Here is a 25,434-nt window from a genome sequence, read left to right on the forward strand (position 1 = left end):
GTAACTGGCAGCAATGCTTGGCATTGGGAAGCCAGCTGTGCCACGCCAGCTGTGCCACACCACCTGGTCCCTCTTGACTGCTACTGGGTTTCAGCTATAGCTGTTCCTGGACCTCAGTAACTTGGTCACAGTAACACATGCACTGGTAGCCTTCCAATTGTAATGTGTTGTAGTGGGGCTACCCTTGAAGAAGGTCTGCCAGAGTGAATGTAGCTGCCAGAATGCTGAGCAGTATGACTTATTGTAGCCTTATAACACAATTGTAATGAGATCTGAACTGATTGTATGTTAACGAGCCCCATTCAAGGTATTGTTGACATGTAAAGCCTTGAACAGTCTGCCCACTCCCTGTGACCTGCAGGAAAGGCTCTTCTGGAGGTCCTCCAAGTGACTGGTACATGAGATGGTGACTTAGGGTAGGGCCTTTTCTGTTGTGACACTCTAGCTATGGAACTCCCATCTACTAGAAATACAGCAGTGCCTACATTGTATGGATGTCAATGTCAGCTGAAGATACATGTCTTCACCAAGGGAATGGTTGACTAGTGCCACCTGTTTGTAATTGAGTACTGCCTTCTGCTATAAGTTTGGCCTGGATTTTAGTTTTGGTTTTACTTTGCTGTGCTTTATTGTTTCAAGGAAAAGTTTTGTGTATAAACTTCATCATGAATGAATTCAGGACAGTTTATACACAAAACTGTAAAGAAATTGAATGAATGAATGAATAAAATAAACACTCCTGGTTTTGCTTCCATAATAAACTCCTTGAGTTATCACATTGATAGTAGATGTTAAAATTGGCTTTTTCTTTAACTTTCAAGAAAATTTAGTTCTCTGAGATTCCTTCTCTGTAAAGTCTGAAACTTCTGCACTCTGCTCTGTGTGGGACTCTGAAAATCTTAACCAGCACAGATGCAGCCAGTCTGTAAAATTTTTAATTATTCACTGTATAGCATCTCTCTCTCTCTCTCTCTCTCTCCCTCTCTCCCTCTCTCCCTCTCTCTCCCTCCCCCTCCCTCCCTCTCCCTCCCTCTCCCTCTCCCTCTCCCTCTCCCTCTCCCTCTCTCATATTTTCACCCCTTTACTTACTACCTCTAGTCAAAGCTTAGAAGGAAAGAAAAGTGAATGTTTGGCATGGAGGAGGCACTCTGTTTTGTGCCAAAATGCTCTCCTCTCCCCCCATCCTACACCAAGTGGTTTATCTTCATAATCACCTACAGTAGACTGAAGCTGTAAACGGCACTTCTTTACCCACTTACCTGGGAGTAAGTTCCAGTGAACTCAAGTGGGACTTACTTTTGAGTAGACATGTGTGAAAGTAATAGGCCTTCTGCTTCCCATTCCTTGAAGAGTACAGAAGCTTGGACAAATCCAAAATGTTTAAAATGCTGCCAGACATTAGATTGTGTGCATGCCTCATTCAGATTGAAGCCAGAAAAGTTTGTTTATTCTTTATTATGAACTGGTGGTCGAAATTGTTTCCTAGGTTTTGTTTGGACTGAAGTGAACTTTCCAACTAATTGCTTGGTATTCTGGGTGAGTTTTTTAGACTAGTAAGTCACCAGAGGGGGTGAAATCCATTACTGGTCCAAACTTTCCATTAGCTTTAGATAGCATCAAAGGCTGACCACATTTCTCCTGTTTATCACTATTTTGAGGGTTGTTATGTGGGTTTCCCCCCCTCTTTTCAGCCTCCAAAGCTGTGGACTGCCTTTTGGATTCTAAGTGGGCAAAAGCCAAGAAAGGAGAAGAAGCCCTGTTTACTACTCGAGAGTCTGTAGTTGATTATTGCAACAGGTAGGAGCCTGGTCTTTTTCATGCTATTGTAAAAAGTATGACTGCTCCTAAACATAGTGTTACAAAATGAATTAGAAATACCTTACGTTATGCCCAGATGGTCAGAAGATATTCTTATAGCAGGATTAGTAATCGAGCCAGTTCCTTCTTAAGGAAACATGGCTGACACTGTATGGTTTTTACTGGATCCCAACAGCCTGCACAGTTGGTATTATCCTAGCAGAATTACAGGGTGTTATTTAGTGCTAGTCCATTGAAGTTAATAGACATACCTAACTTCGGTCCATTAATTTCAGTGGGTCTGTTCTGAGTAGGATTTAGTTGATTACAACACACAGCATTCAACTGAAAATTATTTTTTATGGCTGTACTTGCAGAATTCCAAAAAATTGGCAAGAGGACCTCCTTGCTCTATCAGATTAGAGTTTATGCTTTGTAGAAATAGAAGAAACTGCCTATAAAAGTTAAACTCATTTTTATCATCAGTACTTTATGAAAAGTTCCCTTGGACTTAACTTGGAGTGAGAGTACGTTGTCAAAACGTGGCGGAAAGATTGATTTGACTTTCATTGTTATCTACCCTTTGTCTTTGTATTATAATTAATAACACCTGCATATATGAAATGACAACCAATTGGGAAGATGGATGTTTTATATAAAATCTGTGCTTGTGAGAAAACAAGGTTATATTGTATAATATATTGTATAATATATTGTATTTTTATACTGCTCTTCAATCATATTTCCTGAGCAGTTTACAAAAATGTCAAAGAGGAACCAAGTTCTAATGACAGTCTTTTAAATGTAATTTCTATTTAAGATATCTCCCCCCACCCAGTCTTTCTAAATAACCTGACAAAGGTGATCTAGAATAAAAATTGATAGTTTGCTTGGTCAAAGATGTTGTTCTGAGTTTACTTTACAATAATTTCACTTTACCAGTGGGCTCCCAGATAAAGTATGAACTGAATTTTTCTTTTAAGACTTTTAAAGAAACAGTTTTTTCATCGAGCTCTAAAAGTGATGAAAATGAAGCCAGACAAGGACATAAAGAAAGAAAAGGAAAAAGAGAAGGGAAAGTCTGAGAGTGGAAAAGAAGATGAGAAAAAGAGCAAAAAAGATGGTGGAAAAGAAGAAAAGGCTAAGAAGGAGAAAGAGAAGGAAAAGAAAAAAGATGCCGAGAAAGAAGAGGGCAAAAAGGTAAGTTAAATCCCCATGTCTAGCTGAGATCAAACCACTTAACAGTGGATTAAGTTGCATTCCATTCGGAGTGAGAGAGAACTAAAAATTGTAAAGAACTAATGAAAAGGTGCACCTAAGACTTCTAGTTTTAATTTCTCTACCTGCCATAGCTTTTCTAGGGATTATTTGGGGTTGTTGCAATATAGTTCCTGACTAGAAAACTGTAAGCTTTCAGTGGAGGACTGTGACGTCCTTCCCTGGTTCTCCCTGTCAGGTTCCCACCTGCTTGTGGCTACTGCCTTTCACTAGGCACCACCAGGGATACCACCAGTCCGGACCATCCTTTATATGGTTTCTCACTCCGCTCTAGCACAGATCTAACTAGATCCCCCTGCTAGGCAGCACCACCAGTCACGTCCTATAACCAATACTCCCAGAGACTTTGCCTGAGTCTCTCTCTAGCTGGTTATTTTTGTGACTGCGTGCTTATGCTGTTCCCAACCCTCTTGTATCTTTATAGATAACGCATACAACTCTGGGTTGCTCTGGATACTTGAATTGTTATTATTCCTCCCTTCACCGCTGCCACCATTAGATACTGTTTCTGTTCAGCCTTGGTAATTACCTTGCCCTCCCTTCTGGTATGTATATCCCCCAGCCAAGGATCAGGCCTTTGGTAAACCAAATAAGTATTTATTAAATATCAGAAATAACAAGATTAGTTTTAGAATGTTTCACAAGCGTATGGTTTCATCTATTCCTGTTTTGTACTTGACTTATTATTAATCAGAACTCCAACTCCCTCTTTCTCCACACTCCTGACCTCCACCCTCTAACACCTCTTTCTCCACACTCCCAACATCCACCCCGATTCAACTGTCATTCTTCCATTTATACTCCCAGCCATTCAAACGCTCAGCCAATCATCCAGCATTCTACTGCTCATGTACTCCCCCACTTCCCACCTTATGTCCTAAATTTCCCGCTCCCCACCTTATGTTCTAAATAGATCACTTCATTCAACCCAAACTGGCATTTCTTGGCTTTTATTGTTAGCCCTGCTTTCTTAAATGCCTCTAATACTGCTGTCAGGTGTTGGACATGCTCAGGCACCGACTTGCTGAAAATGGCCACATCATCTATATAGGCCACTGTGAAATCTGACATGCCTCGCAACACAGTATTAATTAGTCTCTGAAAAGAACTTGGTGAGTTCCTTAATCCCATGGGTAACGTCACAAACTCATATAACCCATCTCGTGTACTGAAGGCAGTTTTGGCTCTGGATTGCTTGTCTAATTCCATCTGCCAAAATCCTTTACACAGATCTATGGTAGAGATAATGGTTGCTGCTCCCAATAGCTCTAACATTGCGTCCACCCTAGGCATAGGATACGCATCTGGGACAGTAATTTTATTGATTAAACAATAATTAATACAAAACCTTGTGGTTCCATCTTTTTTCGGAACCAGTACAATACTTGAGGCCCAGGGACTGATGGATTCCCTGATCACTCCTAGTTCCAACATGTCTTCAACCTCCTTTCTAATTTCATTCAAAACTTTCCCATTCACACGGTACGGAACAGATCTGATTGGGGCATGATTTCCAGTATCAGTTGAATGTCTGGCTATACTGGTTCGGCCAGGTTTATTGCTGAAGAGATCCCCATAATTTTTTTAAACTCTTAGAATCTCTTTCTTGACTTCTTCCTTCACCTCCTCCGACCATTCCAATTGATCTACCCCTCCTTTTGCTTTGCTTTCCTGTACCAAATCTGGAAGTTCAGGCCCACTTCCCTCAGGGAATAAGGTAACTTGCAACACCTTTGCATCCCTGGTGTGATAATGTTTCAACATATTTACATGAACCACTTTATGCTTTTTTAATTGGTCTGTGGTTATCACATACATCACTGTGTCAAGCTTTTCCCTTATGGTATATGGTCCCTCCCAGTTGGCCTGTAATTTATCGTGTTTCCTGGGTATGAATGCCATAACCATATCTCCCACATCATACACACGTTCTCTGGCTGTTCTGTCATACCAGTAACTTTGCTTCTGCTGACCTTGACTTAAATTCTTTTGCACAACTTCCATCATTTGTTTCACTGGTTCACATTCATTCTCTCTCTCAGCAGGCATCCACAGTCTATATAAAATCCCATTCTCACACACAATTTGATTCCTCAGATTGTCAGTAAAGGGAATCTTTTGTGTAAGGGCTTGGTCCTTCATTTGCTTCAAACTTGCATCCTTATCCAGCTCTTCCCTGAACTGCTCTGCCTCTTCACTAGAGACCATTCGATACAGTTTGTCTCTTTTAGCAGGCCTGCCAGGGGTTGCTATGGCGACCTTAGGCTCGATAACAGGTTCCACCCTGTTTTCTTCGGCCTCTGTTAACATGGTTTCTGTTGCTTTGCCAAGTTGTTGTCTGGTCACCACATACATTTTTCCTTGTGCCCCCATAACATCTCTTCCCAGTATCACTGGTTCTTGTTGTTGGGCATTAATACCTACTTTACATATTTCCTCCTTTCCTCTCCACTTTAATTTTATCAGGGCCATGGGTATGCTTTCTGGTTCACCCCTCACTCCTTGGATTGTCACCGTTTCCTGAGGTAGTATTTCCTCAGATTTTATCAAATCTGGCCTCAGTAACGTCTGAGCGGCACCAGTATCAAGCAGTGCCCAATAATTTGCCCCTTGCACACTCCTTCCCTCAGACTCGAATCAAAGTCTTTTACATTTGTCCAGTTTATCTGGCAGAACTGAACCTTCTTCGTTTCTAACTCCCTTGGTTCTGTTTTCACTGCCCTTCCCTGAGCAGGATTACCAATGGGGTTGGCAACCTCACATTGAAAACGTAGGTTCCCCGGTCTACCACACTTATAACATAATTTCTCCTCCATTTTAGGGTACACAGATCCACTCTGGGGTGTCCTGTGCCCTTCAGACTTTATTGGAGGACTCACTCACTGTGGTACCACATCCTTTCTGCCACCATTATAAACTTGCCATTCTTAGGCAAGGCAATTGAGTGGGTGGTGGCAAAGCAGTTGCAAGCGCACTTGGAGGAAGCAGATTATCTGGATCCATTTCAATCGGGTTTCAGGCCTGGACATGGGACTGAAACAGCATTGGTCGCCTTGGTAGATGATACGAGGAGGGCATGGGATAGGGGCGAAGGCACCTTCCTTGTCCTCCTCGATCTCTCAGCGGCTTTTGATACTGTTGACCACGGTATCCTCTTGGACCGCCTGGAGAGGTTAGGCATGGGAGGCACTGTATTGCAGTGGTTCCACTCCTTCCTCTCCGGTAGGTACCAAAGAGTAGCATTGGAGGAGGAGGTTTCGGACCCTTGGCCTCTCACTTGCGGGGTGCCACAGGTTTCCATCCTCTCTCCAATGTTGTTTAACATCTATATTAAGCCGCTGGGGGCGATTATCAGGAGATTTGGGCTGCAGTGTCATCAGTATGCGAATGACACACAGCTCTATCTCTCATTTAAATCTTCACCGAGGTTGGCTGTAGAAACCCTGTCCAAGTGCCTGGAGTTGGTGAGTGGCTGGATGGGGAGGAATAAGCTGAAACTGAATCCAGACAAAACTGAGGTACTGTTTGTGGGAGACAAGGGAAGGTTGGGGGATATAGACCTGGTGCTTAATGGGGTATGTTTGCCCCTAAAAGACCAGGTCCGCAGCCTGGGGGTCATCCTTGATTCCCAGCTGTCCATGGAGGCTCAGGTTTCGGCTGTGAGCCGGGCAGCGCTGTATCAACTCCATCTGATACGGAGGCTGCGCCCCTACCTTCCCAACCATCTGCTCCCACCTGTAGTACATGCCCTGGTCACCTCTCGCCTAGACTACTGTAATGCGCTCTATGTGGGGTTACCCTTGAAAACGGTCCGGAAGTTGCAACTGGTACAGAATGCAGCGGCTCGTCTGATCAAAGGCAGCCGCCGGCAGGATCATATCACTCCAGTGTTAAAGGAGTTGCACTGGTTAGCGGTTGCTTACCGAGCCCAACTCAAGGTGTTGGTTTTAACCTTTAAATCCCTATACGGTTTTGGACCAGTCTATCTGAAGGAGCGCCTCCAGCATCGGCAGGGATGCCGCTCAACAAGATCAGCCTCAGAAGACCTTCTCTCGATCCCACCGGTTAGAACAGCTAGGCTGGTGAGGACCAGAGGGAGGGCCTTTTCAATAGTGGCCCCCACCCTATGGAATTCTCTCCCAAATGATCTTCACCATGCCCCTTCTATGATAGCTTCTGCCGGACTTTAAAGACTTGGCTTTTCCGGCAGGCCTTTGGAATGGGTTAAGTTTTACTGTTGGGTTCCTAAATTTTAATCTTTTAATGTTCAATGTATTTTATCTTGTACGTCGCCCAGAGTGGCTGGTCAACCAGCCAGATGGGCGACTAATAAATATAATATAATAATAATATAATAATAATAATGGTCTGGGTTTAAACTCTCTTGATGTTTTCCCCACCCAGCCAGTTCTATTGGAGGCAAAGTGATCTGCCAACTCTGCGGCCTCTTGAACAGATGTAGGGGAACGGTCTTTGACAAGGAGCCTTATTTCTGGTGGTAACTGATGATATAATTGATCCAGTATCATGAGGCTTTTCACCTCTTCCACTGACTGAGCTTTGGCACTTCCCATCCACTTTCCAAATATGTCCATCAATTTTGCTCCCAGTTCAACAAAAGACCTCCCTGCTTGGATCTGACAGTTTCGAAATAACTTCCTAAAGTAGTCAGGTCCCAGTCTGAATCTTTTGTACACTGCCTCTTTAAACTCGGCATATGTGACGGGCCTGTCTGAGGGGAAATATTGGTATACCTCTGCCAATTCCCCTTTGATCAGATTTGATAAATATTGCATATATTTATCCTCCGGTAGCCCCCACATCTGAGCTGCCTTTTCGAAGGTGTTGAGGTAAATCTGTGGGTCTTGTCCAGGTTCAAACACCACAAAATCTTTTGGTGTAACCTTTATTTTGGTTTCATTTCTGTCCTTTCTTGTTTCATCAAAATGAAACTTCTCTCTTTCAAATTTTAACTTTTCCACCCGTATCTCAGCATCCAATGCTTGTTGCTTCTCCCTCTCCTCAAACCCCATTCTCATCCTTTCAGTATCCATTCTCATTCTCTCAATTTCCAACTCCCGCTGTTTTTCCTTCTCTACACCTTCCATCCTCAATCTCACAGTTTCCAACTTTAACTTCTCTCTCAAATATTCTATATAAGCGGGATTGCTTGAGTACCCTTCTGGGTTCTCTTCTCTGACAGGTTGTTTTTGTTGAACAGATGCGAATGCTATCAATGCTACTCGCAATTCATCTACCCCTTTACCCTTGTGAGGTAAATTGAATGTTATGCACTTCTCCACCAGCTCCTCTCTTTTCATCTTTATATATTCAGTCATGTTTTTAGGAGTTCACTCGCACTTTGCCAGTCACTCTCACAAGTAATCTTTAATTGTTATTTCTTTTAGCCACACCACTTTTAGGGACTCTCTAGGGTTCGAATCCCACCGCTACAGCCACCACATGTGACGTCCTTCCCTGGTTCTCCCTGTCAGGTTCCCACCTGCTTGTGGCTACTGCCTTTCACTAGGCACCACCAGGGATACCACCAGTCCGGACCATCCTTTATATGGTTTCTCACTCCGCTCTAGCACAGATCTCACTAGATCCCCCTGCTAGGCAGCACCACCAGTCATGTCCTATAACCAATACTCCCAGAGACTTTGCCTGAGTCTCTCTCTAGCTGGTTATTTTTGTGACTGCGTGCTTATGCTGTTCCCAACCCCCTTGTATCTTTATAGATAACGCATACAACTCTGGGTTGCTCTGGATACTTGAATTGTTATTATTCCTCCCTTCACCGCTGCCACCATTAGATACTGTTTCTGTTCAGCCTTGGTAATTACCTTGCCCTTCCTTCTGGTATGTATATCCCCCAGCCAAGGATCAGGCCTTTGGTAAACCAAATAAGTATTTATTAAATATCAGAAATAACAAGATTAGTTTTAGAATGTTTCACAAGCGTATGGTTTCATCTATTCCTGTTTTGTACTTGACTTATTATTAATCAGAACTCCAACTCCCTCTTTCTCCACACTCCTGACCTCCACCCTCTAACACCTCTTTCTCCACACTCCCAACATCCACCCCGATTCAACTGTCATTCTTCCATTTATACTCGCAGCCATTCAAACGCTCAGCCAATCATCCAGCATTCTACTGCTCATGTACTCCCCCCTCCTCTTTTACTCCACTTACCATATGTCTTCTATATAAACAGCACTTACCATATTTACACTATAAGCAGGAACATCACAAGGACGTTATCAGTATGGGCTTATTTTTTATAAGGAAGAAGTGAAAAAAGCTTTTAAGAAATTGAAGAATACAAATTACAAGATCCACCCTCAAGAGAATTACAACATATTTGTTGTCGTATTAATGGAAGAAGTGGACTGCCTTCAAGTCGATTCCGACTTATGGTGACCCTCTGAATAGGGTTTTCATGGTAAGCGGTCAGGGCCAGTTCTAAAGGGCGGCCAGGTGGGGCACTGGCCCAAGGGCCCCTGGAGCTACAGGGTAAAAAGGGGGCCCTCAGCGGCCCCTCCGCTCCCCTTCCGCAATCCGTGGTGATCTGCGGCCCCCCACGCCCCTACTTACCTGTCTCCTTCCTTTTAGTATTGCCCTTAATGAAGATGGCAGCTGCGGTTTCCCTAAAGTACTGAAGCCCCTGCCGCCATCTTAGTTGATGGCAGAGATGCGCGCGCGTAGCACGCACGCGTGCCATCAACAAAGATGGTGACAGAGGCTTCATCCACTTAGGGAAACCACGGCCGCCATCTTGGTTAATGGCAATAGTAAAAGACAGGAGATAGGTAGGTGGGGGGGCGCACACATGCCGGGACCCAGGGCAAGCTGATACCCAAGGGCCCCGGCATGCCTGGAGCCGGCCCTGTAAGCAGTATTCAGAGGTGGTTTACCTTGCCTTCCTCTGAGAGGCAGTGACTGGCCCAAGGTCACCCAGTGAGCTTCATGGCTGTCTGGGGATTCGAACCCTAATAGAACCATTTAATAAAACATTTAATGGGGCTGGGATTACTAAGATACTCCTGTGAATTTTTCTGGATGTTCAAAAGGTATTTAGTAGGTTTCAATGGTCTTTTCTATGAAAGTTGTTATTTAGTAATTTTTGACATAGATTTTTGATGAGCGTTATCTGCAATGTGCAATAATCTTCATACAGATATATGTACTAATGGATTTGTCAGAAAGCTTTGATTTGGGAAGAGGACCTAGACAGGGCTGTCCATTATTTCCTTGGCTCTTTTTCAACAGTGCCTTTAGCAGTAGCAATTAGGTACAATATTAAAAGAATAATTACAAGACTTACAAGGATAAATGCTAATATGTGTGCTTAAGATTGTACCATATGCAGACTGTAAACAATTTCAAGTCCTAAAAAAGTTACTTCTTTTGATGACTAACTCTGGATATAAGATATGTTTAAGGACATTTGAAATACATGGAGTGAATTTAACAATAGATAAATATCTTTCTTTAAAATACAGGATCTCTTACCTAGAAATACAATATAACCTGGAAGGAAGGATTGGCTATCTGGGTATTAAAAAATCTGAGTTTACGGTTTGTTTGGAACACATGTTTTTGTCCTGGAGTGTTCCTGTTCAGGAGCCAGCTAGCTATGCCCTTTTCCATGACGCTTCATTTCATCTGTTCCTCCCTGTCCACCCCTCTGCCTGCATTTTCTTCTCCAACACCCCCACCCCTCCACTAGACAGACAGTGTTCTGTAGCAGCTGAAAATGCTCAGTCCTTATTGGGCCCCAGAGTTTTTCCCTAAAGTATTTTTTGTACTTCTGCAAAAGATGGAACTGCCAACTAAAAATGTTCCTGCTGCTAAAACTGATAACTTACCTTAGGATTCAAACTAGCGAAAGATGTTTGTGGAAGGAAAGTTGTCCACCGCTTCCTGCATTCTTCAGCGATCTGTGAAGTTCTCTGGAGGATCAGGGGACTCTCCTGAAGAATGCTGGGGGAAGAAGGGGATGAGAAACTTTCCATCTGTGAAAACAACAGTCTTATGACACCAAAAAACTAAAACGTTTTATTATGGCATAAACCTTTGCAGATTAATCCTCAGTTGCAGTATATATAAATATGGAGAGGAGCAATGTAAGCAGGGAAGTCAGAGGGAAATGAAATGCAAAAAGTACAGAATGACAGTCAAAAAGTGCACAAAATGAGAACTATGACCCTTTTACAACAGCAGTGATAGGTAATTTAAAAAATCAATGTGGCAATGATGAGTTAACTAATATATGAGGTGGGAAAGGAAACTATCTCTCTTCAGAACCAAATAAATAAATAGAGTTGAATATTTTGATTAATTATAATTTAGCAGTTTCATGCTGTAGCCTCCCTTTGACATTCCTTTGTTCAAGTATGGCCACTTTAAGGTCAGTGGCAGAGTGTCCTGGTGGATTGAAATGTTCTCCTACTGGTCTATGAGTATTGCCATTTCTCTCGTCAGATATGTATTCATTGATTACATCAAGGAACGGGCCTGTTTGTCTTATATATAATGCAGAAGGGCCTTGCTGGCAGATGACATGTATTGCATTGGAAGATGAGCAGGTGAATGAACTGTTGATGATATTTTAGGTCCTGTAGTACTGTTGCCAGAGAAGATGTGGGGACAGAATTGACATCTGGGTCTGTCATGGGGTCTGTTTCTTGTGCTTGTGTTCTGTTGCTGGCAAGTAGTTGTTTTAGGGGTTGTCTGTAAACAAGAACAGGTCTATCACACAAGGTCTCTGAGAAAGAACTACCATTGTCAAAGATGGGCTGCAAATCATTCACATTGGAGCGCCCTAGCGAGGGGCTAGTTGCGACAAGTGGTGTTTTCTTTCACTTTCTCTTCTGCATCTGTCCTGTAGTAGATTATTTCCAAGTACTGGTCTGATTTTGTTGATCTGCTTTTTCACTTCATTTGGTGTGAAATCTGTGAGATGCCTGGTGAAAATCATTAAGTTGTGAGTCTGTGTGATGGGTCAGAACAAATGCAGTGCATCAAAACTTTTGTTATTTTTGCTGCAGCAGCAGACTTTCCCTTCTGAAAATTGTTTTGTTCCATGAACTTCATTAAGTTAACTTACGTTAGGAGCTAAGCTCAATTGTGGGCATGTATCATCCGACATTGTTCAGAAGGGCTCCCCCAGAATAGCTTTCTTGGGAGTGCAGAGGGTGGAAGAGATAGGACACTTTTCTTCTGTGAACTTCTTTAAGACAACGCATTGTAGGATTCAAGTAATTGACTGTTTAACCAAAATCTGGAAATTGACAAATGATGAAGTTCACAAGCTATATTGGAGCCAGTGTGGTATACCAAATTACACATACATTTAGAGAACTAGACTCTGTTTGTCTTATATCAGCACAAAGGGCTGCATCCAAATTTTTGTGAGCAGACCACTTGCGCAATGTGGCTTGCCTATCTCCTTCCCCTCACTGCTGTTCTCTGTGTCCCTGAACAGCTTCTCCTGGGGCCAGGGAACCCTCAGAAAAGGCTTGGGATGTGGAGTGGAGAGATGCAGATGGGAGAAAATAATTAAACATCGGCAAAGGCAGAACCATCTATGCAAGCTTCCTCTTTGCATCTTTTGGTAATGTCTCTCTAGCACCACAGTCCGGGCCTAGCTTTCCCTGAATTTCAGGAGAGGCTTTTGGGGGCATAGTAGGGAGGAGGATAGGAGAAATCAGTGTTCTCCAAGTGGCGTTCTGCTCAAGTAACATTTGGATGTGACCCAATCAGTACAATAATTACCCATATGCATTATTTTCATCATCATGATTTATTTTGTTTGCACTTATTTAAACTGCTTTTTAGGGCAAGTCCTTTATAAGGTAGCTTAAAATAAAATGTTTTTTTTTAAATTGCCAAATAACACAATAAACTAGCAACAGATAAAATCATATCTTGCGGAGGGGTTGGCAAAATGTTTGGCAAAATAAATATGTCTTTAAGATCCATTCAAAGGCTACAGAAAGGGGGCAAGCAGGGTTTTCAAGAGAGGAAATTTCACAAATGTGGGGCCATCCCTAAAAAGGCCCAGTCCCTGTTGCCAACCAATCTGATTGTCTTTAATGGCAGATGCAAGAGCCAATCTTCTGAGGCTGATCTTGGCCCTGGGTAGCTTCATATGGGCTTAGGCAGTCCTTCAAATAACCTGGTCCCAAGGTTAATGACAGCATTTTAAATTGAACCTAGAAATTATTATTATTATTATTATTATTATTAAAAATATTTATAAGCCGCTCTATTTTCACAGAAACTCAGAGCGACGAACAACATAATAAAACATGTAGATAAAAGCACAAATACAGCAATAAAATTACAATCTCTATATTTAGAGGTCACAGTAAGCCCAATCCAATACTTAAAAACTCTAATTATTCATTTAAATTAAATGCAATCCGGAATAAAAACGTTTTAACCAGGCGGCGAAATGGCAAAAGCGAAGAGGCAGAACGTATGTCCACAGGTAACGAGTTCCAGAGTCTAGGAGTAACAGCTGAGAATGCTCTATCTCTAGTCACTGAAAGACGAACTAGTGAAACTGGCGGAATTGTAAGAAGAAAATCATTAGCGGATCTCAAGGGACGGGGGGGTTCGTAAACAGACAATCGATCGGACAGATAGACAGGGCCCAAGCCGTGAAGGGCTTTAAAGGACATCACCAGCACCTTGAATTGGGTCCGGAAGCAAATTGGCAACCAATGAAGTTGCTGTAACAGGGGAGTCGTGTGAACACGAAAACTAGCCCCGGTCAGCAACCTAGCTGTAGCACGTTGAACCAATTTTAGCTTCCGAACAGTCTTCAAGGGCAGCCCAACGTAGAGTGCGTTGCAGTAGTCCATCCGGGATGTAACCAGGGCGTGTGCCACCTTAGTCAATTCAGGCGTCTCCAGAAACGGACGCAGCTGGCGGACCAGCCTTAGCTGGGCGAAGGCGCTTCTGGAGACCGCCGAGACCTGGGCTTCCAGATTCAAGGCAGAGTCCAGGAGCACCCCCAAGCTGCGAACCTGGGTCTTCAGGGGGAGTGTAACCCCATCCAACATAGGTAAATTCCCCGTTGCCAGATTAGTCCCACGATTGACGTAGAGCATTTCTGTCTTATCTGGATTTAATTTCAACTTGTTTGCCTTCATCCAATCCATCACTGCAGACAGACATTGGTTCAGGGGAAGGACAGCTTCCTTGGCATCAGGTGGGAAGGAGAAATAAAGCTGAGTGTCATCAGCATATTGGTGGTAACAAACTCCATATCCCCGGATGACATCACCCAGCGGCTTTACATAGATATTAAATAACAGTGGAGATAGGACAGAACCCTGTGGAACCCCACAGGTCAAAGGCCAAGGGGGTGAACAGGAATCTCCTAGTCTTACTCTCTGGAACCGGTCCTCCAGAAAGGAGCGAAGCCAGCACAAAACAGTACCCTCCAGTCCTAACCTGGATAGACGGTCCAGAAGGATACCATGGTCGATGGTATCAAAGGCCGCAGAAAGATCCAAGAGAACCAACAGGGACACACTCCCCCTGTCTAGTTCTCTCCGAAGGTCATCAACCAAAGCGACCAAAGCCGTTTCAGTCCCGTGGCCAGGCCTGAAACCAGATTGGAATGGATCAAGGTAGTCCGTTTCGATTAGAAACCGTTGGAGTTGAGTAGCCACCACACGCTCCACTATTTTACCCAGAAATGGCAGATTAGAGACTGGCCGATAATTGTTCAAACATAAAGGGTCTAGGGAGGGTTTTTTCAATAAAGGTCTTACACATGCCTCTTTAAGGCAACTTGGGAAGAAGCCCTGTTGCAAGAAGGCATTAACTATTCCGCAGACCCAAGTAGCCAAAGTCCCTCTCGCTTGTTTTACAAGCCACGATGGACAAGGGTCAAGTGGGCAAGTGGTAGGTCTCATCTCTCCTAGTAATTTCTCTATATCTGCATATTGAACAAGTTGAAAGGAATCCATCTTAATAGGACAGACAGAAGCCCGAGGTACATCCTTAGAGACTGCATCAAAATTGGCCTCTAAGTCGGAACGGATCTGATCGACCTTGTTCGCAAAGTAAGAAGCAAATTCTTGACAACGAGATGGAGATGTGTCCATATTCGTATCCAGATGATCAGGACTGAGCAGGCCCTTAACCACTCGGAAAAGTTCCACTGGTTGATTAACGGCCGTAGAAATAGATGTGGAAAAGAAGGCCTTTTGTGTAGCTCGTCGTGCATCTGAGTAAATTTTGGTAAATGCTTTAACACAAAGTCGGTCAGATTCGCTCCGAGTTTTCCGCCAACGACGCTCTAGGCCCCTATGAGTACGCTTCATCGCCATCAGTTCATCAGAAAACCAAGGAACCGATTTTGCTCTGTTGCACCTGAGGGGCCGCTCAGGAACGATTGTATCGAATGCCCTGCTCATCGAGCTGTTCCAAAGGTCGACCAGGGCATCTGTAGGGTCGTTTACTTGAACGACAGGAAGCTCCCCAAGAGCGTTCAGGAAACCAATCGGATCCATTAATCTCCTGGGGCGGACCATTCTAATAGGTCCCTTCTCCCTGGGGCGATTACGAGTCGCAATTAATCTAAATTTGACCAGGTAATAGAAATAGAAATAGCTAACCACTGCTAACCAATATCTAACCACTGCAATTGATACAAATTTGGTGCAATATGATTATACTGCCTAACCTCCTCAAGTATTCTGGCAGTTTAATTTTGTACCAGCGGAAGTTTCTTGACCTTCTTCAAAGGTCCTATGTAAAAAGTATTACAGTAGTCTAGCCTGGATGTAACCAGTATGTGTGTATAATTGAGGCTAGGTCCCCTTTCTGCAGATAGGGTTGCAGTTGGTAAAAAGCTCTCCTACCATCTGTGCTTCCATAGGTAGTACTGAATCCAGGAATATCCCCAAACTGCGCACCAGGTCCTTTAGAGAGAGTGTAACCCTATCCAAAATCGATAGCAAACCTCCATGCAGGTCAGTCACATTTCCAAACAACAGGACTTCCACCTCAGTAAGATTAAGTTTCAATTTGTTTGTCGTCATCCATCCCAGAACTGCCTCCAGATACCTCTTAAGGCTTATAGTGTCTTTCTGGGATTAGTAGATGGAAATGGGAGGTAGAGGTGTGTGTTTTCTGCATACTCTGATAGGTCTGGATGACTTCTTCCAGTTGTTAGTCCCCAAGCGCCACCTCCTACACCAGAAAGGACTGGAGCCCTGTAAGCCTCATGTCTCCAAAACCCACTCAGACGCTAGGTGATTCAGAGGAATAGCATGGTCTATTGTACTGACAGCCATTGGAACATCAAGTCAGCAGGGTTGCACTCTCCCTGGTGAAGGTCGTTAACCAGGATAGCTGAGATAGTTTTAGTGCTGTAGCTAGGCTGGAACAGCTATTATAAGTATGCCTTGTGTTTTGTCTCCGCAACTGTAAATTATTTTACAATTATTTAACAACAAAATTAAACATATGGGTGTATTCAGCTACATTTTAAGCATTTAATGTCCTTTGATTTCAATATTTTAACAAATGCTTAAATCTTTCCTGTTGAAATCAATAGAAATAAAAAGGGCTTAACTATGGCTGGATCATGCATTTATTTTTGTGAGTGACATGCTTGATTGATTCCATGGCAGAAGTAAGAGAGTTAATAGCACCGCCGCACGCTTTCGATGTGCAGTAATGGAATGGCTGTATTACTAGGGAGTAACAGAGGGATGTGGTGGGGGCGAGGCCTGTGAGTAGGGGGAGAAAGGCAGGTGAGAAGGTTTTAAGAATGTATTTGAAAGGCTTCACATAAATTAACCCATATTTTTAGAGGCGTGTTTGACTTAAGTTCTGTTTGGAAATTGATCTAATAAAGATGAGGTTACAATATAAATAGATTATCTTGGAACTTTATGTTCTAAGGGAAAGAAGAGAATCAGCGGCCAGAGCAATCGGGCTGTATCTTTCTCATTGAGTGAACAGTAATGTCAGACTAAACGGCACATGCTAACTAGTAGTTTAGCTACTTACAGTTACGGTTGCATTCTTTGATGTGTATGCAGCTGAAATCAGTGGGAGAGTTTAGATGGATTTTAAACAGGAATGAGGAACCTTTTAAGCCCAGCAGACAAGATCTTTATCTCCCCATCCTTGGAGGTCAGATTTGACAAGTGGGTGAGGCTGCCCACCTCTCAATCACCTGGCATCAGGTTCTTGACAGATAGGCAGCCCCACTACCAATCAGATTTATTTCAGGGATAGAAAGATCTGCAGCATGTTGAGCCTTCAAGGTACCATGCAGGGCTTGCAAAATAGCCCTGTGAGGTTCTTTGAAACTTTGCTGAGGCTTGGAGATACTGCCTTTTAGCTCATAGGTAACATCTCCAATCCTCAGCAAAGTTTCAAAGAACCTCACAGGGCTATTTGCAAGCTGATAGGCAGTAACTCCAAGCTTGATTTCTGCAGGGATTGGCTGCGTGACCAAGTTCCCCGCAGGGAACTCAGTTGTGCAGCTGATACAGCAAGTGATAACTCCAAATCAGCTATCCTTTTCGAAGGAAAAAAATGCTTCTTTTAAAAAAGGAGCATTTTTCTTTCCAAAGGAGCTTGCAGAACTGCATGTGCTGTGAAAAGACGTTCCAGGCTCCACTTTTACCTGCCTCTCACCTGATGTCATAGATGGCCTCAAATTGTAGGATAGGTGAGTGTGGCTTGCCCAAAATATCATTCTGGGTCAAATGGAGGAGGCCTGATAGGCTGGATTAGGCCCAAGGGCCCAATGTTCCTCACCCTCATTTAAGGAAATGTTTAGTCATAAAGGTATATCCCAGCCCAAATTCAGTAATCTGAACTGAAACTTGGTCTTCATCTTAATATTGCTCTTTCAAATCAATAATTGGCAGCAAAGGTGAAAGGGAAGACTTCCTTGTATCCCAGATGTAAATTGGATGCTTCTGTCTTCCAATTATATTTATTTCTTTTTAATTTATTAAATTTATATCCTGCCATTCCTCCAAGGAGGAGCCCAGGGCGACAAAGAAAAACACTAAAAGCACTTTAAAACATCTTAAAAATAAAACATCTTTAAAAACATATAAAAACAAAACATCTTTAACAAACAACTTTTAAAACATACTAACAAGCAGTTCTAGCACAGATGCAGACTGGGACAAGGTCTCTACTTAAAAGGCTTGTTGAAAGAGGAAGGTCTTCAGTAGGTGCCGGAAAGATAACAGAGTCTAATATTTAAGGGGAGGGAATTACAGCGTATTGGTGTCACATAGGGTTGCCAGGTTCAGGGCCTGAGACTGATCCTGTATCTTTAGGAGAAGAGAAAGTCAGCCAAGTACAGGTGTTCTTGCAACACTGTAATGGGAAAAACCACAAGGTGGTCTCCCTCTCCCCTCCACAACTTTTAAAGATACAGAACACCTCTTGGTTGCCCGGCCTGGCCTCCAAGAGGTCTTCTGTTTCTTTAAAAAGTTGTGCAAGGGGAAGGGAGAATTCCACCTTGTGGTTTTTCCCATTACAGTGTTGCAAGAACACCTGCACTAGGCTGACTTTCTCTTCTCCTAAAGATACAGGATCAGTCTCAGGCCCTGAACCTGACAACCCTAGTGTCACAACACTAAAGGTTTGCTTCCTATGTTGTGCAGAACGGACCTCCTGATAAGAGGGTATCTGCAGGAGCCCCTCACCTACAGAGCGCAGTGATTGACTGGGGATATGGGGGGGGTAAGATGATCTTTCAGGTATAGTCATTAGCACTATTTCACTGGCAATTTGTTTCCAATATATGTCCTTAGGATGAGACTCCTGGCACACCTAAAAAGAAGGAGACAAAGAGAAAATTTAAACTTGAGCCTCATGAAGATCAAGTTTTTCTGGATGGAAATGAGGTATGGGATCTGAATAATCTCTGTTGCTAAAATGTTTTTGCTGTCTGTAATGCTTATTAGTGAAAAAAATGTGGCAAAATCCACTAGTCTTATTTTTGTTGACCTCTTAGAATTATAAGCAATTGGTCAAAATAAGAGATATGTGGCTCTGGGTTTTATGAGTGTCAGATGCTGTTATTGGGTGGTATTCTGTGCTAGTCCTACTCAGAGTAGACCCATTGTAGTTAATAGACATGACTAACTTAGGTTCATTAATGTTTCTGAGTAGGACTTAGTTTTGTTTGAAATGTGTTCATGTGTTTGTTTAAAACATAATTCTGCATGTTAGTTCTGTTCTATGACTGTACTGCAGCCTTTCCCAACCTGGTGTCCTCCAGATGCTTTGGACGACTGTTTCTATGATCATTGGCCATGCTGCCTGGGGCTGATGGAAATTGTAGCCCAAAACATCTGGAGAGCACCAGATTGGGAGAGGCTGTTGTGTTGTGTTTTACCTGAGAGTAATCCGCTCCAGGACCATTAGATGAAGAATGGGATATAAATATTTGAAATAAGTGAGTCATACCTAAGTAAACCAAATATGTAATCTTAAAAGGGGAAAGAAGCTTATCACAGAATCACAACATATAAAAATTTCAAGTCAAGGCTAGATTAATCTTGGTCTGATTCAACAGGGCAATTCTTATGTCCTTGTACTGTTGGTTATGGTTCCCCAAAAAGTGTATACTTATTGAAAAGTACAGGACTACTGCTGCCTGAAAATTCTATGCGCCAGGAACTTTTTCTGTACAGGAGCATTAAAGGGTACGAGCCCCCATGTGCAGTCTGAAATGGTACAGCCCAGAAGGTTTATTGTTTTAGTGACAGCATGACATTAGCTCAGCCCAGTAATATCCTGCCTCAGGTCAAGGAGAAAATGTTTGGGATTCTCAAACTCTGTTAAAGATATTTAAGGGAAAGGAAGGAAATAAGGGCTATGTGACCACAATGACTTCTTGCAGTTTCCGAAGGAGGGGCACGGGGCGGGGGGGGGGAGTCTTCCAGTGGGAAATAGGATGCTGGACTGGGTAGGCCTTTCGTCTAAATAGTGGGCCCTTCTTATGTGCTTCTGTGCTGTACTACAGTGAAGGGCTATTGCAAGCAAAACAGAGCTTGGAAAAGTTACTTTTTTGAACTACAGCTCCCATCAGCCCCAGCCAGCATGGCCACTGGATTGGGCTGATGGGAGTTGTAGTTCATTGTTTCCAAACAGTTTCCTCATATCCCTTTGTTTTCAGAATCTGCTTTCATTTTTAGTCTATCATTCTCCTTTCAGGTATATGTGTGGATCTATGACCCAGTTCATTTTAAAACGTTTGCAATGGGACTCATCCTTGGTAAGTAACTGAGCATTAATGAGTGAAATGGGCAACCCTACCAAACAAGCTGTCTACCTCTTAGCACATCTGTGGCTTTCCCAGGGGCAAAGTCTTTTTTTCAATGTTTACAAGTTGGCTCTAATGTGATATGGTTGTGCCACCTGCTCCAGGATTTAAGATCTAGTGATGGGGAGGGGGAAATGCCCCAATCGCCAGTCTTTTACATTCTTACATCAGTGCTGCAGCAGGGTGCTTTTTATATTCTTGAGTGGCAGAACTAGGGACAGTGGAGCTGGTATGCTATATCCTGCAATTCTCTGAATGTGAAGGTTGTTAGCTCCTTCCTAAAGGATCATACTCACTAGAGGCAACTGTAGTGGTGATGGTGGGTGTAATAAAAATGGCCAGGGGTAGAGTTTTTGTTTTTATTTTTACAAGTGCGTACAGTTCCTAGTTATTAGGTTAAGAATTTTATGAGTTAAGCAGTAGCATGCAGAATATTTTGTAATAAGTACGTACTGTTTATTTTCTGGGATGTTTAACACAGCAATCAGCATAATCTGCAGAAATCTCTAGCGATCCTATTTCCTGAGTCTCTTAATGAGAAAGGAGAGAGTGAGGATTGTTCAGTCCATCATCCTGGAGCCACAAGGCTGGTATGATGAAACTGCATCAAATTAAGGAGTGTGCAATAGCCCATGTTTAATCTTTTGGTTACCCACTTATCGGTTTCTCAGGAAGGTTTTGGAACAGCTTTCCTGTCTTTAGAGTGGTTAAGACTGGAAGCTGATGGATAGCTTAACAACATGTGCATGATTGCTGTGATGTGGAAAATGGAAAATAGTTTCTAACTCTTCCAAACTATTCTGATATGTGAATTCAAACAATGTTCTTCATAGTTAGAGATAGTGATTGATAATTTCCAGACAGTACAAACTGTTCCATTTTAGGTACGTTGTTCTAATTGTGAAATAAAGGAATAGGATGGGGTAGATGTTTGTAGGGAATAGGTTAGGCGACAGAAGTGTAACGGGGGGTCCAGGAAAATATTCCAGTTGTGAAGGAGTTTCCTGCTGCTGGGCATCGCGAAGACCCTGTCTGGTCTAACAGAGCACCGTTCTCCAGAAACTTCTCCTGTGCTAGTCCCACTGAAACAAATGGGGGCTTGTACAGTTCCAGTACAGTTTTAATGGGGTTTGGGGAGGAAAACAGTGCAGTGGATTATGCCCATGTCCTGTAGAGAATGCAGCACTCATTTTTGCAAGGCAATTACAAGGACTTAAAACTTTTTTCCCCAAATAAAAGTGAAGGTTCTGATTGAATAAAAGTGAAGGTTCAGTTGCAGTGGTGCTGTCGCTGCCATATAGTAAACCCATGATCCTGAACATATTTGGTGAGATTACTGATGAGGTAGAAGGTTGTACACCTCGGAAGCAAATTATTTTAGTGTTAAAGTTCCCAGTATTTCACATGCTTATACTGTCTCTCTTTTTAACAGTGACTGCTGTTATAGCTGCAACTCTCTTCCCACTCTGGCCTGCAGAGATGCGAGTAGGAGTTTATTATTTGAGTGTAGGTGCAGGCTGTTTTGTGGCTAGCATTCTCCTCTTGGCTGTTGGTAAGTGTGCATTTCTCTTCTCATCTCTTACTGTTCAACTTTAAGTACCTCATAGCCTGCCTTACACAATGTGAATGTTTCCCAGATGGCCACTATATGTCACCATTGTACCAATTGTAGTAAAGCTGGCTGCAAATGTGCATTCATCCTGGTTGCTTTCGCACTGTGTCCTGTTGCCATTTCTGTCTCGTGAGAGAAGCTAAGTGCACCATTCCCTGCAGAGAAGCTTTGCCTACTTTTTTATCTGACAATTCTTGCAGTAATGACTTGTTTTAGGACTATGCTTATTGTTTTTCCTTAGCTTTTTTGCTTCAATAGGAGAGAGATTTACATTTTCCCCTCCTCTTCCTGACATTTGGGGTGTGCTAAGATTTCAGGAAGGTTATTATGTGTGGCTTTGCTGTAAGGCTGGATTTACAGCCTGCAAAAGTATTTATGATATTCTATGCAGCCATGTTTTGGCATGGGGCAGCACCTGATTGTGCAACTTTATGCTTAGCTATTTGACTACAAAGCATTCTATTTAGCTGAGTGAAAGCATTCACTGCTGGCAAATCCTACGCTGCTGAATCTATACTTGATAGTAACAGGAAACTAAACAGAAAATGGGCTAAAGCCCTGAGACATATATATGTCTAAAGAGGCAGGGGAAGAGCTACAAGACAGAATGAGATCCCTTTAACATTCATGAGGCTGCAATGTGCAAATTAACTAAATTAGACAGTGAGCATAGACAGAATAGTAGATATTATTGAGATAGCTCTCTGTGATTCGCTTTCATTCCAGGTGCTACTGCATCTGCTCTACTATCTATAGTGTCTCAAATAGAATTCAAGGTACTGGCCTGGAGCTCTAAAGCCTTATAAATGGCCAAGTCCCTGCTGCCTTAGGAAACTCCTGTTATCAACTAAATCCTTGCACTAACGCAAAGGGATTCTCCCCTCCTCCTCCTCCCCCTGCGTGCCCCATGCTGTCCCAAATTCTGCTCCGGAAAGTGGGGGGGGGGAAGGGGAGACCGTTCCATTGCACAAGGAAACATCCTTGTGCTGACAGAACATTCACATTAGCACTATATTGAACCCAACTCTATATTTCCAATTGTGATGTCTGAGTGTTCAGAATTCCCTCTTGATTCTGCTGTTTATGTCTATGCACCAAGAACATACAGAGAGTGGTCGTGGGTTGCCTCACAGTAATGTACCTTCGCCTAAAGACTTGCCAATCACTCACATTTGGACATGCTTGTTGTAAGACCACATCATTAGAGCTTGATTACGGTATCCACAACCAAGCAAGAATGGAGTTTGAAAACATATTTTAGTTTGGTTATGTTGTAACTTGATTTTAAGGGGTTTGTGTCTGTGGTACGTGTACGTATGTGTAACACATGTTTTGTTATCTGCCCTGTGAGATTTTGGGTGATCTATAAATATAAGTAAACACAAAGCAATGTGCATCTTAACCATGCAGGTGTTGGTTGCTGGTAGAATCAAAACGGCTTACTCATATTTATTATGTTTTAATGTTTTCAACCTGTATCTTGTAGCTTGAACCCAGTATACTAGCTGACAATGAAAGTTGGCTATTTTGTCTGTAGAGAATGTTAGGTACCCAAAACTGTTTTTCAACAAGTGGTGGAGCAGTTTTAGAATGTCATGAACTTAATTAGAACTTGGCAATTGAGCTTGTGTTTTTACCTTTGATCTTAATGTAGTTAACAGATATGGAAAGCAATTATCTGGAAGATAATTGAAAGCGGGAAATCCTTGGCCTTTTAGATTCCTGAGCTACCTCTTAAGTGGCCTCAAGGTTACACTGAGTGACCATATTTATCTCACTCAGAATTTTTGGTTTTGTCAGTTTGGTATTTGTCATTTGCAGATATAAATATATATTTCTGTAGATATCCTATATAAAATGTTTGAACGTTTTCTTCTTGTAGCCCGTTGCATCCTCTTCCTTATCATCTGGCTGATAACTGGTGGAAGACATCACTTCTGGTTCTTGCCAAACCTGACTGCTGATGTTGGCTTCATTGACTCCTTCAGGCCCCTGTATACACATGAGTATAAAGGATCAAAAGCTGATTCAAAGAAAGAAGAGAAGTCCGAGTCCAAAAAGCAACCAAAATCTGACAGTGAGGAGAAATCTGATAGTGAGAAAAAGGAAGATGAGGACAGCAAAGCAGATCCACTGGGAAGTTTGGGGTCAGAAGGCTCTGGAGGAGAGCGGAATTCGGACACGGACAGTGACAGGCGGGAGGATGACCGGTCCCAGCACAGTAGTGGCAATGGAAATGATTTTGAAATGATCACAAAAGAGGAACTTGACCAGCAAACAGATGAAGAGGATTGTGAAGAAGATGAAGAGGAGGAGGAACAAGATACTAGGCCTTTACATGAACAATCTTAACTCAGCTGTAGTTTGGGACTGTATTTTATGCAGACAGTTGGATTTTCTATGTTGGCTGCTACATCATCTTGACAGCATTCTTTCCTCCTTATTTGCTGAAGTATACAGCTTAGCCAAACAGCTTTATAATATAGTTCCTAATTTGTTTTATAAACAGAAGAAAACCACTTAACTTGATAATTGGTGTAAGTAATCTAATCGATACTTACAAAAGCCATCAGTTTCGCAACTTGTCATTCAGATATTTTGATCTGCTTGTCATCAAACATACCGAGGAACATAGTTCTCTTAATAAAATTTTGGGAGATTGCATGTTTTCAGTAACTATATGCATTTCCACAATAGTAATTTAAAATGGCAATTGTTGAATGACCAAGTTTCAGTTTTTTCCTAGTAGGTTAATTTAATGATACAACAAAGTACTTTTCAGTTCATTCTATTGATATTATTATTGATCTTCATAAAACTGTAACACTTTTCTTACAACTTTTCATTTAAGAAGATAACATTCTTTTCTTAAAAAATACAAGTTAATGCTGACTTGGCTATAGGGATTTAAGCTTCTTTTTAACTTTGTGCGACCAACTTAGGAAATCCAGACTGTTCTGTCCATCTGGTTCGGAGCAAAAAAGTAATCTTCAGCAGGTGGGGAAAAAAGCATAATTTTGAGATTAGCCCTTGTCTTGACCTGCCCCATCATACAAGAAGTGTATTCTGTACATAACATACAAATAAAGCAAACCCCTTATTTTACCTGTTACTTATTATGTGGAGGTTTTATCCAGTTTTCAATTTGTATAATTAAAAGCCATTTCAGGATGTGTGTATGTTAGGGAAATGCAAGTCATGAGAATCGGTAAGAGTGGCAGCTGTGTCCACAACTGCTTTAGTTCTGTGCCAACATTCCACGTATTCAAGTCCAAGTAAACTGATTCTAATTCAGCAAAAGCAGACAGAATAGCTATGTGTATGCCATAATGTTAGTCTTTGATTTCTTTCTGCCTTCAGGAAGTGGAGTACTGTATTTGATGAGTAGACACTGCCACGAGAGAGGATT

At 42.4% G+C, this 25,434-nt stretch overlaps 1 protein-coding gene across 4 annotated transcripts in view; it reads left to right on the plus strand.

Moving 5' to 3' along the window:
- The window catches only part of SEC62 (SEC62 homolog, preprotein translocation factor), a 42,419-nt gene extending 17,289 nt beyond the window's left edge, over nucleotides 1-25,130 (plus strand). For all 4 annotated transcript variants that reach the window (XM_061637290.1, XM_061637293.1, XM_061637292.1 and 1 more), the window contains exons 3-8: nucleotides 1,692-1,797; nucleotides 2,781-2,997; nucleotides 18,897-18,989; nucleotides 20,305-20,365; nucleotides 21,846-21,965; nucleotides 23,908-25,130. In XM_061637290.1, the coding sequence (XP_061493274.1) occupies nucleotides 1,692-1,797; nucleotides 2,781-2,997; nucleotides 18,897-18,989; nucleotides 20,305-20,365; nucleotides 21,846-21,965; nucleotides 23,908-24,377 (1,067 nt within the window). In that variant the 3' untranslated portion in view covers nucleotides 24,378-25,130. The remainder of the gene's footprint in view (nucleotides 1-1,691; nucleotides 1,798-2,780; nucleotides 2,998-18,896; nucleotides 18,990-20,304; nucleotides 20,366-21,845; nucleotides 21,966-23,907) is intronic.
- Nucleotides 25,131-25,434: the final 304 nt, after the last annotated feature.

This window comes from Rhineura floridana, chromosome 7 (genome assembly GCF_030035675.1).
Source record: "Rhineura floridana isolate rRhiFlo1 chromosome 7, rRhiFlo1.hap2, whole genome shotgun sequence".
Classification (NCBI taxonomy): domain Eukaryota; kingdom Metazoa; phylum Chordata; class Lepidosauria; order Squamata; family Rhineuridae; genus Rhineura; species Rhineura floridana.